Source organism: Echinops telfairi, unplaced genomic scaffold, assembly GCF_000313985.2.
Source record: "Echinops telfairi isolate 266 unplaced genomic scaffold, ASM31398v2 ScPeMD7_41;HRSCAF=154, whole genome shotgun sequence".
NCBI lineage: Eukaryota > Metazoa > Chordata > Mammalia > Afrosoricida > Tenrecidae > Echinops > Echinops telfairi.
The window spans coordinates 390,749-406,076 of NW_022103939.1; the positions used below are offsets into that span (position 1 = coordinate 390,749).

A 15,328-nucleotide genomic window follows, 5' to 3' on the forward strand; every position below is an offset into this window, starting at 1 on the left:
AGTGCAGTGCCGCCAGGACCCTTTTCCCCTCTCCAACTGCATTGTTAACCCTTTAATCCCTCTTTCAGCAGCTTTTATTGAGAACGCAGCTAGTCTCCTATCAGAGCTGTTTGAATCTGAAATCCTCTGAGGAGCATTTAAGGAGCCCTCCTGGTGAAGAGGTTACCTGTTGGACTGCAATCTGTATGGCAGGCAGCTCGCAAGCCACCAAACCACCAGCAGCTCCGCAGGAGAAAGCCTTGGCTTTCTACTCTGGTAGTTAGTCAGCATTGACTATGGCAGTGAGAGTTAGGATTAACTGTTGCATATATAACGAGACTAAAAATAACTGGGTTACTAACTTGCATCTCTTTCAAATTTGTGCCTACTTTGTAACTAGTATGCTCTAAAATATGACCTTGAGCATATTCCACCTGAATTTTTTACTATTTAACTTTTAAATCATAACTTAACTCTGCTTTCCAGCTGAACTTGTTTATTGACTATGACAAGGCATTTGACTGTGTGAATCACAACAAACTATGGATGCCTTGGGAATGGAAATTCCAGAACACTTCATTGTGCTCATGTGGAACCTGTACATGGATCAAGAGGCAGTGGTGCAGATTGAACAAGGAATACAGCGTGGTTTAAAATCAAGAAAGGTGTGCGTCAGGGTTGTATTCTCTTGCCATACTTATTCAATCTGTATGCTGAGCAAATAATCAGAGAACTAGATTATATGAAGAAGAATGGAGAATCAAGACTGAAGGAAGGTTTATTTAAAACCTTTGATGTGCAGATGACAACCTTGCTCACTAAAAGTGAGAACTTGAAGCACTTACTGATGAAGATTAAGGATTGCAGCCTTCAGTATGGATTAAAACTTAATGTAAAGAAAACACAATTCCACACAACTGGACCAATAAGTACCATCATGATAAACAGAGAAAAGATTGAAGTTGTCAAGGATTTTTGTCTTTCTTGGATCCACAGTCAATACTCATGGAAGCAACAATCAAGAGATCAAAGAACACATTGCATTGGATAAATCTTCTGCACAAGTGCTCTAAATTTAAAGTGTTGAAAAGCAAGGACTAAAGTACACCTGCCCCAAGTCATGGTATTCTCAGTAGCTTCATATGCATGTCAAAGATGGATATTGATGATGAAGACAAATGGGTGCATAAGCAAATGTGGTGAAAAAAGCTGATGGTGCCCGGCTATCAAAAGATATAGCGTCTGGGGTCTTAAAGGCTTGAAGGTAAACAAGCGGCCATCTAGCTCAGAAGCTACAAAGCCCACATGGAAGAAACACACCAGCCTGTGTGATCACGAGGTGTCAAAGGGATCAGGTATCAAGCATAATCAGAACAAAAAAATCATACAGTTGTGAATGAGGGAAGTGCGGAGTGGAGACCCAAAGCCCATCTGTAGGCAATTGGACGTCCCCTTATGGAAGGGTCACAGGGAAGAGACAAGCCAGTCAGGGTGCAGTGTAGCAACGATGAAACATACAACGTTCCTAAATGCTTCCCCACCACCACTCCTGTCCACTATCATGATCCCATTTCTACCTTACTAGAACTACAGGAAATCCAGGTCGGATGATCCCTTCAGGACCAGTGGTGAGAGTGGCAATACCAGGAGGGTGGAGGGAGGGTGGGGTGGAAAGGGGGAACCGATTACAAGGATCTACATATAACCTCCTCCCTGGGGAATGGACAACAGAAAAGTGGGTGAAGGGAGACGTAGAACAGTGTAAGATATGATAAAATAATAATTTGTAAATTATCAAGGGCTCCTGAGGGAGGGGGGAGCAGGGAGGGAGCGGGGGAAATGAGGAGCTGATGCCAGGGGCTTAAGTAAAGAGCAAATGTTTTGAGAATGATGAGGGCAATGAATGTACAAATATGCTTTACACAATTGATGTATGTATGGATTGTGATAAAAGTTGTATGTGCCCCTAATAAAATGATTTTTTTTTTAAAGTTGGATATTGAATAAGGATGGCCAAAGAAGAATCAATGCATTTGCATTGTAGTACTGGTGAAGAATTTTTAAAGTACCATGGACTCCCAAAAGAACAAAAAAAACCCCACAACCCAAAAAATCTGTCTTAGGAAGTACAGTCAGAATATTCCTTAGAAACAAGGATGGTGAGACTTCATCTCACATACTTGGACATATTATCAGGAGAGCCCAGTCCCTGGAAAAGAACATCATGTTTAGTAGAGTGGCACTGAAAAAGAGGAAGGCTCTCAACAGGTGGATTGGCACAGTGGCTGCAACAATAAGCTCAAATGTAACAATTGTGATGACGGCCTAGGGCCAGGTGGTGTTTCATACTGTTGTACATTGGGTTGAGATGTGTAGGAACCGATTTGATTGAAGAAACTGATTGGATTGATGGTGACGCACTGGTAGGACAGTGGTTAAAGTGCTCAGTTGCTAACCAAAGGTTGGAGGTTCCAATCCACCAGCCACTTTTCAGAAGGATGTGGCAATCTGCTTCTGTAAAGATTACAGCATCGAGAACCCAATGGTTTGATTCTACTCTGTATTAGGACCATTATGAGTCTGAATCAAATTGTTAGCAACAGGTTTTGTTGTTAAGTAAGTCTTAAATTGAGAGTAAACTGGAATGAAAGAGAATGATTTGACCTAAATGGGGGTTTTCAGGTGTTGATTGCTCTATCAACAATAAGGGTAGAAAGTATCAATCATCCTTTTATGATAGGTGACATTTGGAAGGAAAAACACATCTAAATCATTTGCAAGAGGTTAAATTTGTAGGTTCACTTCAATCTCTCCTAATAAAAAGCCTTTCTCTGGTTATGTTAATAGTAGATTGAGCTGGGAAAGATTCAACAAATAATTTATCCATCACATTTTATATGCCAGCTACAGACAGAATCTTCTTTAATGCTTCCTGCACTATTCAATGATTTGCCCTTGGAATCTTTCAATATTGCCACTTGAGGACTGAGTTTTCTTCAGTTCTTTCCATTTAAGATATGCTGAGCTTGTTTTTCCTTTTTTGTTTTCTAACTCTAGGTTTTTGCACATCTCATTTCAATATTTCATTTTGTCTTCTTGAGCTGCCCTTTGAAAATTTCTGTTCAGCTTTTTGACTTAATTTCTTCCATTTGCTTTAGCTACTCTACAATTAAGAGCAAGCTTCAGAGTCTCTTTTGACATCCACCTTGATGTTTTCTTTTCCTGTTTTTTAACGACCTTTTGCTTTCTTCATGAGTGATGTTCTTGATGTCATCAGGTGTTTAGTCATTAGTGTTCAATGCATCAAATCTGTTCTTGAGATGTTCTAGAAATTCAGGTGGGATAAACTCAAGGTCATACTTTGGCTCCCATAGACTTATTTTACTTTTATTCAGCTTTAACCTGAACTTATAGATGAGCAATTGATGGTGTGTTCCAGTCAGTTCCTGTCTTGGTTTTAGCTGCTGATATTGAGTTTCTCCATTGTCTCTTCCCACAGCTGTAGTCAATTTTTTTGTCTTCCATCTGGAGAAGTCCACGTGTATAGTCACCTTTTGTGTTGCTGAAAAGGTATTTGCTATGAATCAGTGCAACCAATGTTCAGGGAAGCAGCCGTGAAGAGACCAGAAGATGAGTTGCATTAGGTAAATCGGCTGCACAATATTTTAAAATGTTTTCAGCAGTTTTAGAGCATATAATTAATTCACATTATCATGCAATTCAATCGTTCAATCACATCAAGATGAGCAGTACAATCATCACAATCAGTTTAGAATCTTTTCTCCTTTCTTGTACTCATCATTGTTAGTCCCCATCCTCTCCTGACATACCTCCAAGGAACCATTATTTCAGTTACTGTCTCTATAGATTTACCTATTGTGACTTCATATACAGGAAAAGATTTAAAAAAAACAAAAAACAAAACCCCAAGCTAAGAATAACAAAGTAAAACAGATAAAAATCTCAATAGGAAAGAAATCAGAAGATATTAAAAACTAGAAAAAAATTTAAAGGACCATAAGGGAGATCAAATGATAGGGTGCTAAATTTTAACCCAACTGCATCTGTAACAGAAGCCCTGGTGGCATAGTGGTTATGTGTTGGGCTGTAATCTGAAAGGTCATCAGTTCAAAACTACTAAGTGCTCTGTGAAAGAAAGATGGGGCTTTCTACTCTTGTAAGCAGTTAGTCTTGGAAACTCACAGGGCAGGGTTTTTTTTTAATCACTCTATTGGGGGCTCATATAATTCTTATCACAATCCATATATACATCCATTGTGGAAAGCACATTTGCTGCCATCATCATTCTCAAAACATTTGCTTTCTACATGTGCCCTTAATATAAGCTCCTCATTTCCCCCTCTCCCTCCTCGCTTCCCCCTCCACAGGGCAGTTTTACCCTGCCCTACAGGGCCACTATGAATTGGTATCAATTTGGTGGCAGCGAGCTTAGTTCTTTTGGTTTTGCATCTGCAACAATCAGCTTTCCAATGATGCATTCTGCATGGTAGCAAGGCTATTCACATCCCTGGTCCATCTTCAGAGGGGTACTCCCCGGTCAAAACAGAGATCACAAGATCTCTTTAGAGTCTTGGGAAGCAAGGATGTTACTTTGAGGACTAAGGAGAGCCTGACTCAATCCATAGTATTTTCAACGACCTCATCTGCATGTGAGACTTGTTCTTTGGATAGGGAAGACTGACTTAAGAATTAATGCATTTGAATTGTGGTGCCAGAGAATATTAAAAGTACTACTGACTGAGAAAAGGACAAATCAATCTGTCTTTGAAGAAATACAACCAGAGTGCCCCTTGGAGGTAAGGATGGCAAAATTTTGTTGTACAGAATTTTAGACATGTTGTCAGGAGAGACCAATCACTGGAAAAGGCCATCATGTTTGGTAAGGTAGAGGGGCAGCAGAAAGAGGAAGGTCCCCGAGGAGATAGACGACACCATGGTTGCAACAATGGACTCAAGCATGGGAACAATTGTGAGGATGGCACAGGACTGGACAGTTTTTCATTCGGCTGTACATCAGGTCACTAGGGGTTGCAATCAACCCGATGGCACTTATCAACATTAGAAGTATGACATACTTAGGAAATTCTATTGAAGCAAGATCTAAAGTAGTAGGGAGTATGTCGGTAAAGCAAAGAAGGAAGAAACAACAGATGCAGAGATGCTACGATGAATAGTGCCCGGCAGGGTGGAGGAATTTTAAGGCCAGTGTGGATCAGAGGGGAGTTGCAATTCAACTCAGCAAATAGTACTGATAGTTTGCTATTTGACAGTCACTGAGAACAGAGCTGGTGGCAGGCATGGCTTTGCAGGTTCTGTTTCGATAGTTGATTGAAATCCTAAGAAGAATGGGATGGGTTGTTATGAGTCAGACTTGACTTCATGGCAGTGTGGTTTTTGTTCTATTATCATGCTTAAATGATCAGTTTGTAGTTTCTGGCTGAGAGGCAGAAACAGGTTGGAAGGGTGCAAACATGAATACTGGGAGCTGAAGACACAGCAATGACCCTTTGGGATTAGGATAAAGGTGGAGAGCAATCGGTGCCAAAGGCTATTCAGAAATATTTACTGATAGGGTTTCACATTGAATGAGAGATGAGAAATGATATGCCTAGGGTTCTAGCTTCTGCAATTGAATGAGTACTAGACATAGGAGGACGTTTTGAGTTTGGTCTTAAGCATAGTAAAATTTGAGGATGTTTTTGAGAAACCTAAGTGGAGATGAAAGGAACTTGAGGGAGGGATCTGAGAGCCATCAGCAACTGGAGTCCGATATGCAGATAAAACCATCTTAGAAAAATTAGACTGAGAACCAGAAAGGCTAACAAGCTGCATTCAAAAGGCAGTCGTGGAACCATGAACAAAGACTCACAGACAAGGGAAGGGGTCAAAGATGAGGCACCAGTAAATGCCACTGCTACTGAGAAGTGAGGACTAGCAATAATTAAGTTAGGGACTCAGCATTGGGAAAGCCACCTTGGTGACCCCGTGGCCATAGTAAGAACTATTCCGGGGGATGATGGTTGCAGAGGTCAAAACAGTGGGTCAAAGCAGACAATTGTTCTAAAAAAGTTTAGCTTTGAAGTGGAAGAGAGCATGGTACCTGGTAAGAAAATAGAGTCCAGCACAGTTTAAAAAGGGAGTCTTTAACTTGCTTATAGAGGAGTCCTAGTGTTGGGCTGCTAACTGCGAAACCACCAGTGCTCCTCAGGAGAAAGACAAGGGCTTTCTACTCCCTGAAAGAGTTAAGTCTCAGAAACTCCCCGTGGTAGTTCTACCCTGTCCTATAGTCACTATGAGTTGGCATTGACTCGATGGCAGTGAGTGGTTTGCTTAAACAATGAGAACTTTGTAAAATATAAGAAGTCATAAATTCTAGAGGAAAAGAGCTAGTTCTCAGATCACAGGAGTAAGCACTGACTTTGGGTAAGGGGGACACTTGCTCTGTTTAGGTGGGAAGGAGAACGAGACAGCAGATGTAGAAGGGTGAATATATTTTCCATCTCATGGCTTCTATTTCTGTCTATGAAGAAGTAAGGTTATCTATAGGAAGCAGAGTGGACAGGTGGTTATGAATATTGGTTTGGAATTTTAACTGTAGGAAGGAGAGATGTCTAGAAAAATCTGGTTGGGTTATAGGGAGTGAGCCTTAAATTTGAATCTGGGAACCATCGAGCCAGTGACACAAATCTGCTCTGTAGTGATCATTGGCCAAACTCCACCAATGTTTCACTTTTATTTAAGGTTAGTATTTTACCAAATGTGTCTGACAGAGAGGAGGCAAATTTAATTCACTGCAAAAAAAACAAAACACCTCAACAAAAAATCACTAGAATTAAAGCTGAAAACAAACCTAAGGAAAAGAAGGTGCTAATGGACAGAAGGTAAAAGCAACAATGGCCTGAATATTCCAATTAAACCAAAGAATGGTTATAGAAATAGTTCAATAAGCAAAAGTGGAAGAAATGTGGTCAGTGAAGGGGATGAAAATTAGTTTTAGGGGAAAAAAAAGAGTAGTAGTTTCTAAGGACAAATAACAAGACAGAGTGCTGTGGCTGAAGTCTCCTCAGAGAAATGTGAATTTCCCAGGGAATGGGAAGTTCTGATGGCACAATGGCAAGAACACAGCCTTGTTTCCTGTGTGACTTTTGTCAACATTTATTCCAGTGCATTGGGTCTGAAACATATTGTCGGCAGATACCACTTTATGGCAAGACCCATGGGAGGTTTAGTGACTTTGAACAATGGAGTGGGAGGAATGAAGTTTTTCTCCGATCAGATCTCAGTTCCTCATATTTTTCCAGCAGTTACGAGTTCTCAGACATGGAGAGGAACGTGTTAATTCACAATGGAAATATATTGCAAGGACACACACAATTACTGATGTGGAGAAATTCTCCCCACCAGCTACACAGCATCCCAGTCTTGTGTCTCTGGAAGTTGGGAGATTCACAAACTTGTTTTCACATTTACACTTTCCAAGGGGAGAATTTTATTGGACAATCCTGAAACCTGTCAGTAGGGAGGTTTCTGGTCATCCCCTTTGATTTTAACAAGTCTTTTTGTTCAAGAGATAGCAGCTAAACAAAGCACTGATTGACATTACTTTTCTCCGTAATTGTGTGTAAGATGGGCTTCTGGTATACTCTGGTGCTTTATCATCTGTTAAGTGGAAACAGTACTTAATAGTTTTGCTGTGAAGGTTAAGGTTAAAATATGACATATACCTGCATCAATGGGTCTTCAGATACTGGCAAACATCCTGATGTAATGAGAAGAATATGAAATTTTTAAGTCCAATCTGCACATTAATTCAGGGTCTGCTACTTGAGAACTTCAACTTCCTGATATGTAGGAGGGAATGTCTTTCTGTAGGTGGTTCTAAGTTTATTGCTGTGGGATCCAGTGTCTAAGATCTTCAATTTCCTCTGTGAAAAAGCAGTCATTTCATTATACAACATTTTTCTTTTTTTTCTTTTTATACAACTTTTTCTCTAGCAGCTTGAATGCACAGAAAACAACAGCTGGATGCAAAGGGAGTTAAGGACAGCAAGAAAGTGGGGGGATAACATGATATGCCATTCAGATAGTTGAACACTGGGGGAAACGCCAAAAGAGCAATTAACGAGAAAAGAGCCAAGAGAATGGGGTTAGAAGCCACACAACAGGTATAGTAGGAACCAAGTGAGGTAGGCGTGTGCAAAGGTTGGAGTTAGACGTGATTATAAAGGTCTTGTTAAAGAGATCCTGAAGTTAGGACTTTATCCTTTAAAAAAATAATACATGTCCTTTTGGGGGGCACCATTCTCTGCTCTGTCAGTTCAACTTTAGCTGTTGAAAAAGTACCTTCGACCTTTTGTAAATTTCTCCCCCTCATGTCTGAATGTATTACAAAACATGGTCTCCCAAGTCTGCCCCTCCCTGGATCTCCTGAGAGAAGCACACAGACCTTTTTCATTGAAGATTTTATTGCTCACCCTGAGAAAACAGGAAATAGCGAAGTAATCTGGGAAAATGGTAGAAGTTTCCAAAACATCCAGCGTTCTTACAAGTTTCATCTTTGCTCTGTGGCTACTAATTTCAAAGGAGTTAGTGCCTAGAATAGAAGCCCTGTGGTTTGGGGATCTGTTGTCCTTAAGATATCCCTTCCCTGGGGTACTTTCTTATAAGATACAGTCCATACAAAAGTTAGGAACTAATGTATACCTGAATTACAAGTGAGCCATTTAAACCCCAAGGGCAGCTAGACGGGCCCAATATACTCTGTCATCTGGGCAGGAACCAACATCCTGTTGCTTTAACCAAGGGCCTTGGAGTACTGAGGTTTACCTTCTGTAAGTAGAAAGCAACTTCGGTATGTAGCAACTGACAGAACAGAGGATGGTGCCAATAAAGTGCGCTCCCTTCCGAGGGTGCGGGGCCTGGAGTGGGGGTGGGGAGACACTGTTTAAAAAAAACAACCAGGTTTATTTGTTCCAGGGGAAGGAGCAAACGTACCCAGCTCTCAGGCAACCCTTCACTTTCTCTGCACAGGCTATACCCAGTCCAAGGCTTCTTAGCTGGGAGGCTCCATCCAGGGCCACGCCTTCAGGGGTGGGAAGCAGCTAACTGCCTGGGGGCGAAGCTTTAGGCTGTTCTGCAGCAACGCCTGGCACAGCTGCGGCGGCCTCATAGTCTGCGATGCGGCGTTGGACCAGGGCAGGCATGAGGTGCACATACGCGGCCATGAGACGGTGGTTGGAATGGATCAGCTTCCCAGCACAGCTGTGCAAGCATGCCTCCTAAACGAGAAGGCAGGGTGGAAAGAGAAGTTGAGGGAGCTCCTGCCAGCCCCCAGCTTCTTCCCCAGCCCCAGCCTAGGGGCGAAAGCCGGGGAAAGGCCAGGGCCAGAAGTGAACTCGGAGTCGGCTGTGAGGAGCGAGGACAACCTCCCGACTTAGTCCCCCACCTCCTCTGCGTCCAGAGTTCGGTAGTGCAGGCTGGGAACGCAGCGCTGGAAGCAGAGTTCTGTCATCCGATTGTACACCAACAGGAAGTCCCGCAACTGCAGGACAAGAGGAGCCATGAACTCAGCGATAAGGGACCCCCACCTCAATGCAGGTCCCGCTTCCTGAGATTGCCCTGGGCTGCGCACCGCTCCCCGAAGTTGTCAGCCCTCGGATCCCTGGCTCTGGGGACACTGCGATGTGGGCAGCTTTGGGAGCGGAAAGTATGGCCCCGGAGCCGCTTAGCTCCCACTCACATTTCGTAGCTGCTGTTGTTGCTGCTCCATCACGCCACCGGCGCACGTCGACCTCACTTCCGTTACCGCTTGAACACACCCCGGAAGTGACCTCACGCCGCTCCCCTAGGACCAGAGGGGTTGGCTCAAGCACCGCCCCGCCCCTGACGGAAAATGTCACTTCCGCCCTTATTTTCTGCGACGTGGCAGGCTTCTTCTGCCCGCGAAGGGACGTCACTTCCGCCGAGTCCCTGACCTGCTGCTGGGATCGCGACGGGAACTGGAGCCCGAGCTCCCTGCGCGGCCCGGGCCTGGCGCCCTGAGGGGAAGAGCGGCCCGGCCCGAGGTGAGGGGGGCGGGGGTCAGACTTGGGCGAGAGGGGGTTAAACGCGCAAACCTGCCCTGAGGGCATGATGCCCCTGAGCCCTGGGGAAAGATGGGGGCACACCTGATGCCCAGGTGAAGGGGGGTGGGGCGGAGACTCACACCTGGGAAGACATAACTGACTTTGGAAGGGATCACCTTTATCCTGGGAAGAAGAGGCCTTTCCTGGAGGCGGAGGACATACACCAACTGACTTAACCAAGGCCTGGTAGGGTGGATCTGAGCAAGGGGAAGAGGTGCTTGGGGTGGAGGTAGCAGAGGCCGCTTGAAGGGAGGGGTCCGAGGCACTAAAAGAGTGGGAAAGGCTGAGCAGTGCAGGACCAACATGAACGAGGAGTGGGCGCCTGAGCCCCGGGAAAGGGGTCCATCTCTTGGGGGAGGGAAGGGGAAAGTCACACCTGAATGGAATAAGCCGCAAAAGGGGGCGGACTTTGTCCCTTTTGCTTCCTGCTCAGTTCCCTGAGCCTCATAGTGTGTTTGACCCAATGCCGGCCCTCATTAACTATCTGCTGAGTGATTGAATGCATGAGTCTTGGGTTCCTGGTGGTCTTGTGCGGTCATGAGAAGACACCTGAGACCTTAGTGTGCTTCAATGAAAAGGTTTACCTTGGTGGGGAGAAGTACATATATCTAAGGAAAAGAGTGGTGGCTGAACCCCAAGACATTCTTAAGTGCTGGAGACAACCTGCAACGCCTCGGGAATGACCAGGGAGTCCTTCCGCCTTTATAATGCTGAGTAGTTCCTCAGACCACCTGTGTTGGGCTTTGCAGGGCCCTGGGGTGCAGGCATTGACTCCAGTCCCTGCTCCCACCATGACGGACGGGATCCTGGGAAAGGCAGCCACAATGGAGATCCCCATCCATGGGAACGGTGAAGCTGGACAGCTGCCGGAGGATGATGGGCTGGAGCAGGTGCTTTTCTTGATTCCTACCCGCCCTCCCCAACCTTCAAATTGACTCTCAACTGATAAGCTCTGGGTTCTTATCCCATTCCTGTGGCCTTCCTCTAATATGTCACTCCTAGCCTTCTTTTTAGTAAATCTTCGTCCTGATTCTGTGCAGATGTCCTTTGCTCTCCCTATGATACTTCAACCTTGTTCCCTCCAGCCCCCACATGATTCAGCTGCTTCTGTGCCCTGATGCCTCCCTCTTTGGCCTATAGGACCTCCAGCAGGTGATGGTGTCAGGACCCAACCTTAATGAAACCAGCATTGTGTCTGGTGGTTATGGGGGCTCCGGTGATGGACTCATCCCCACAGGTATGGATGGTCAGAGACAAATAGCTGTGTGCACAGGGGGACAGGAGTGGTTCTGGAAGCATTGGGGTGTGCCTAAGGAAGCTGAATTGTGTCTGGTTGCCTTGGGACCTCTTGCCAGTATGAACCCCCAGATTCTCCTCAGCCCAAGGCCACCTCCCAGCGTTGTTCATCTGCATCCACTTAGTCTGTCAGATGAACCCACTTATCCTTTCCCTCCGGTCAGCTCTTTAGCCAGGTTAAGATGGCTGGTTCACAGATGTTCCCCCTGCTCTGGAGCTTAAGGCTGATTTGGAACTTTGTGAGACTTCTGAGGGTTTTGCTCCAGCCTCTAACATTTAGAGAAACAGCCCTGAATCTCACACAGAATAGGATTTCACATGGGAAAATCACCAGGGATGTTACCAGACCCCATCATCCCTGATCCCATCACAAGGGGGCCAGAGGAAGTCATGAGATATGTGCTGGGATTTAGGTCTTCAAATGAAACGTTCCCTCTAATGTGCAGGGAAACTCAGGTGTGTTCAGAAAGTCATCTTCCTGTGTTGGGAGGGAAGTATGCATGGGGCTGCAGAGGTACGTGGTGGTATCTGCAAGAACCTGGGATCAAAGAACTTGGTCCTTTAGGGTCTGGCCGGCATCCATCTCACAATGCCGCTCCCGCTGGCCCTGGAGACGAGGTGGCTCGGGGCATCGCTGGAGAGAAGTTTGACATCGTCAAGAAATGGGGCATCAACACATACAAGGTGGGTCTCAAACACCTTCCGTCGCCCATTCTCCCCTGGGGCCCTTTACCCCCTTCTTCCCAGACCCCAGTGTCCTTATGGCTGAGAATAAAAATGTACGGGGTGGGAGTAGGGTGCTAGGGTCTCTGACCTATTCTCCCACTTCCCAATCAGTGCACAAAGCAGCTGCTATCGGAGCGATTTGGCCGAGGCTCCCGGACTGTGGACCTAGAACTAGAGCTGCAGATTGAGTTGCTGCGTGAGACGAAGCGCAAGTATGAGAGTGTCCTGCAGCTGGGCCGGGCACTGACAGCCCACCTCTACAGCCTGCTGCAGACCCAGCATGCACTGGGTGACGCCTTTGCTGACCTCAGCCAGAAGTCCCCAGAGCTTCAGGTGCTCAGCCAGGCCAAAGAGGGGGAGGACTGGGCCCGGGCCCTCCCAGGCAGTCACCCCTCAGCCTCCCTCCCTCCCTCCTGCAGCCCACAGGGAGAACCCCTCCAGGGTGGGCCCAGCCCTGCCCCCAGCAACACTCACCTGTGGAGGCAGCTTAAGGGTTTGTACAGAGGTCCAGAAGTTGGAGGGGTGGGGGAGGATGCCTCACAAGTAACTCTTCTTTGCGTCAGCAAGAACACCCATGGTGTTCAGCCTAACTGGAGCCCCTCCCCTGCCTGCTGCACTAGTTCTTCCTGTTCCATTGCTGTGAATTTATTTGAGAACCCCCTCTTTTCATATTCCTACCCCAGGCAGCCTCAGGGTGCCCCAATAACTTTCTGGCTGGGAGAGCCTGGCTGGAGGCAGACCTTGGGTATTCCAGTGAGATGTGATGTCAGCCTCCTGCCTGGGGAGGAAGGGAGTGGAGGGCTCTGTGGCAATCAGGTAGGGAAGGTTACTTACTGTCTCTGCCTTCTGCCCTCAGGAGGAATTTGGTTACAATGCAGAGACACAGAAACTGCTGTGCAAGAATGGGGAGACACTGCTGGGGGCTGTGAACTTCTTTGTCTCTAGCATCAACACATTGGTCACCAAGACCATGGAAGACACACTCATGACTGTCAAACAGTATGAGGCTGCCAGGTGTGGACACTGGCTGGGCCTAGGGTCTGGGGAAGTGGCTGGTGTGGGTGGAAGTTGGGGCAGTATGGGGCATAAGAATTAAGAAGGAAAGGAGATTATGTGGAGGAGAAGTGAGTGGAGACCAGCCTGTGTCGCCCTCCTTCCCAGGCTGGAATATGATGCCTATCGAACAGACTTAGAAGAGCTGAGCCTAGGTCCCCGGGATGCAGGGACACGGGGCCGACTCGAGAGCGCCCAGGCCACCTTCCAGGCCCATCGGGACAAGTATGAGAAGCTGCGGGGAGATGTGGCCATCAAGCTCAAGTTTCTGGAAGAAAATAAGGTGCCATCCCTGCCCCTTCACCCTAGCCCACAGCCCATCTGTGAGACTATTAATGTTTCCGCGAGCCCCTCCCCATCACTGAATTGGGAAGCGCAGCCTGGCAACAGAGTGGGATGTTCACTCTCGATGCCCACCAGCCCAGACCTTGCCAAATTAGCCTCCTTTGAATCTCTGACCTTTCTTCTTGGATGCTGGGCCTGGGAACAGAAGTGGGGAAGTCATCCTCTGGGCTAGGATACCAGAACCTTGGGCCCAGCAAACTGTCAGGCTTCTCCCATCAGATGGCCCCCTTCTTTGGTTGCCTTTTTACCCTAAAAGCCCTATCAGCTGAATTGAGGTGTGCCTGGTGTGGGCTTAGGTCCAGGCTTAGGCTCATAGCTCCTGAATGAGGTGCATGAGTCCAGCCTCAGCTGACCCTGTTGGACCCCCAGATCAAGGTGATGCACAAGCAGCTGCTGCTCTTCCACAATGCCGTGTCCGCCTACTTTGCTGGAAACCAGAAACAGCTGGAGCAGACCCTGCAGCAGTTCAACATCAAGCTGCGGCCACCAGGAGCTGAGAAGCCCTCCTGGCTAGAGGAGCAGTGAGCTGCTCACAGCCCAACCTGGCTATCAAGGACACTGGGAGGGGCAGCCCCAGGGTGGGGAAGATTGGACATGGGACATCCCCTGCCACTTGCCCTCTGGCTTGGGCTCCCTCTCCCTGTCTGGTGCCTGACACCAGTTTTGCCCAAGCTGCTGTGGGGAGAGGGCCAGCAGGCCCAGCAGCTGCCACCCTGTTCTGTATTCTCCTGGCCACTGGGCTCCATTCCCAGATCTTTTCCTTCCACTCCACAGCCAAAGGCTATGACAAGACCACTCCCTGGCCAATGGCATCACTCCTCAGGCCTATACCCAGCTCCTTGGGGTCTGCCTCTTGACCAATGGCAGACCCTCAAAAGGCCCTGTCAGCCAGTGGCAGCTCTTCTTGGGCTCCCCTGGGCCAATGATGTTGCCTCCAATTTCCTTTGTCCCTCCTCTATGCGTGCCCATTGCAGAGAAGGAGACTGGGACCAAAGGGGGTAGGGATAATGGGGAGCCCTATTTCTGGCCCTGCATCTGAATGGGCCTTCCCCACCCCCCACCCCCCACACCCAGTTTGTGCTCAGAGCCCTGGAGAATTGGGGCCTAGCACTAGGAATAAACCTTTCATAAAAGCAGGCCCAGAGAGGTCCATTTGTGGGGAACTCCAGGAGGGTGGACTGGGTGAAGAAATGCTTAGCTTAATCATATACCAAAGCCCTATCGGGTCAGAGGAGCTAGGACCAGACAGCTGAAGTCACAGGTTTCAAGAACATTCTGTAGGCCTATTCTCGCCCCAGCCCCGCTGGAGACAAAACCTATTTGCTCTTCAGGGCAGCACCTTGTTAGCTTTGGCTCTTAAGAGCTATGGTCCAGAAGAAGTTGGACCAGTTGGTCACCATGCCTTCATTCACACAGCAAATATTTACTGAGTGCTTTTATTTGCCAGGCACTGTGCTAGTCCCTGGGGAGACATCAGTGAATAAAGCACAGTCCCTGCCCACACTGTTTACAGCCTAGTGGGGAGATAGAGACAAGTAACTAAGCAACTACAATACAGTTAAAAGACCTAGGATACAGGAAGTATAATGAGCTGTGGGACTCCAGAGGAGGGGACTCCAGAGGTCCACCCAAATGGGTAGAGATGGGGGCTGTGAAGTTGGAAGATGAGACCAGGGAGAGTCTGGGGAAGAACATTGTAAGCAGAGAAGCTAACCTAATGTGCAAAGTCCCCAAGTAAGTTGGGAAGACTTCAGTTGGACTGAAATGAAAAATGGAGTAGCTAG

General features: G+C 47.0%; 2 protein-coding genes across 3 annotated transcripts; one reads left to right on the forward strand and one right to left on the reverse strand.

Annotated features, from left to right (window-relative positions):
* Positions 1–8,447: 8,447 nt before the first annotated feature.
* TIMM10B (translocase of inner mitochondrial membrane 10B) lies at positions 8,448–9,806 on the reverse strand. The gene is made up of 3 exons (XM_004717065.2): positions 9,740–9,806; positions 9,446–9,541; positions 8,448–9,278 (listed from the first exon to the last, which is right to left on the reverse strand). Exons 1-3 carry the CDS (start codon positions 9,767–9,769, stop codon positions 9,102–9,104), a joined length of 303 nt encoding a protein of 100 aa, XP_004717122.1. The 5' UTR covers positions 9,770–9,806; the 3' UTR covers positions 8,448–9,101.
* A 178-nt stretch (positions 9,807–9,984) lies between these two features.
* On the forward strand, positions 9,985–14,604 carry ARFIP2 (ADP ribosylation factor interacting protein 2). Of its 2 annotated transcripts, XM_045290541.1 has the most exons (8): positions 9,985–10,064; positions 10,874–11,014; positions 11,265–11,361; positions 11,986–12,104; positions 12,258–12,479; positions 13,003–13,160; positions 13,308–13,482; positions 13,914–14,604. In XM_045290541.1, the coding sequence occupies exons 2-8, from the start codon at positions 10,916–10,918 to the stop codon at positions 14,067–14,069; spliced, it is 1,026 nt and encodes a 341-aa protein (XP_045146476.1). In that variant the 5' UTR covers positions 9,985–10,064; positions 10,874–10,915; the 3' UTR covers positions 14,070–14,604. The 2 variants fall into 2 exon arrangements, with proteins under 2 accessions (XP_045146476.1, XP_045146477.1); XM_045290542.1 differs by lacking the exons at positions 9,985–10,064; positions 10,874–11,014 and adding an exon at positions 11,522–11,525 and having other exon boundaries at positions 11,302–11,361; positions 11,935–12,104.
* Positions 14,605–15,328: the final 724 nt, after the last annotated feature.

What these genes read in the sequence shown, in the direction of transcription:
- TIMM10B (XM_004717065.2), bottom strand. Translation starts at nt 9,769, where the DNA reads ATGGAGCAGCAACAACAGCAGCTACGAAAT. An exon ending in AACAACAGCAGCTACGAAAT is followed by an intron (nt 9,542 to 9,739) that starts GTGAGTGGGAGC and finishes CTTGTCCTGCAG; the next exon opens with TTGCGGGACTTCCTGTTGGT. An exon ending in GAACTCTGGACGCAGAGGAG is followed by an intron (nt 9,279 to 9,445) that starts GTGGGGGACTAA and finishes CTTCTCGTTTAG; the next exon opens with GAGGCATGCTTGCACAGCTG.
- ARFIP2 (XM_045290541.1), top strand. Translation starts at nt 10,916, where the DNA reads ATGACGGACGGGATCCTGGGAAAGGCAGCCACAATGGAGATCCCCATC. An exon ending in TGATGGACTCATCCCCACAG is followed by an intron (nt 11,362 to 11,985) that starts GTATGGATGGTC and finishes TTGGTCCTTTAG; the next exon opens with GGTCTGGCCGGCATCCATCT. An exon ending in AAACAGTATGAGGCTGCCAG is followed by an intron (nt 13,161 to 13,307) that starts GTGTGGACACTG and finishes CCTCCTTCCCAG; the next exon opens with GCTGGAATATGATGCCTATC.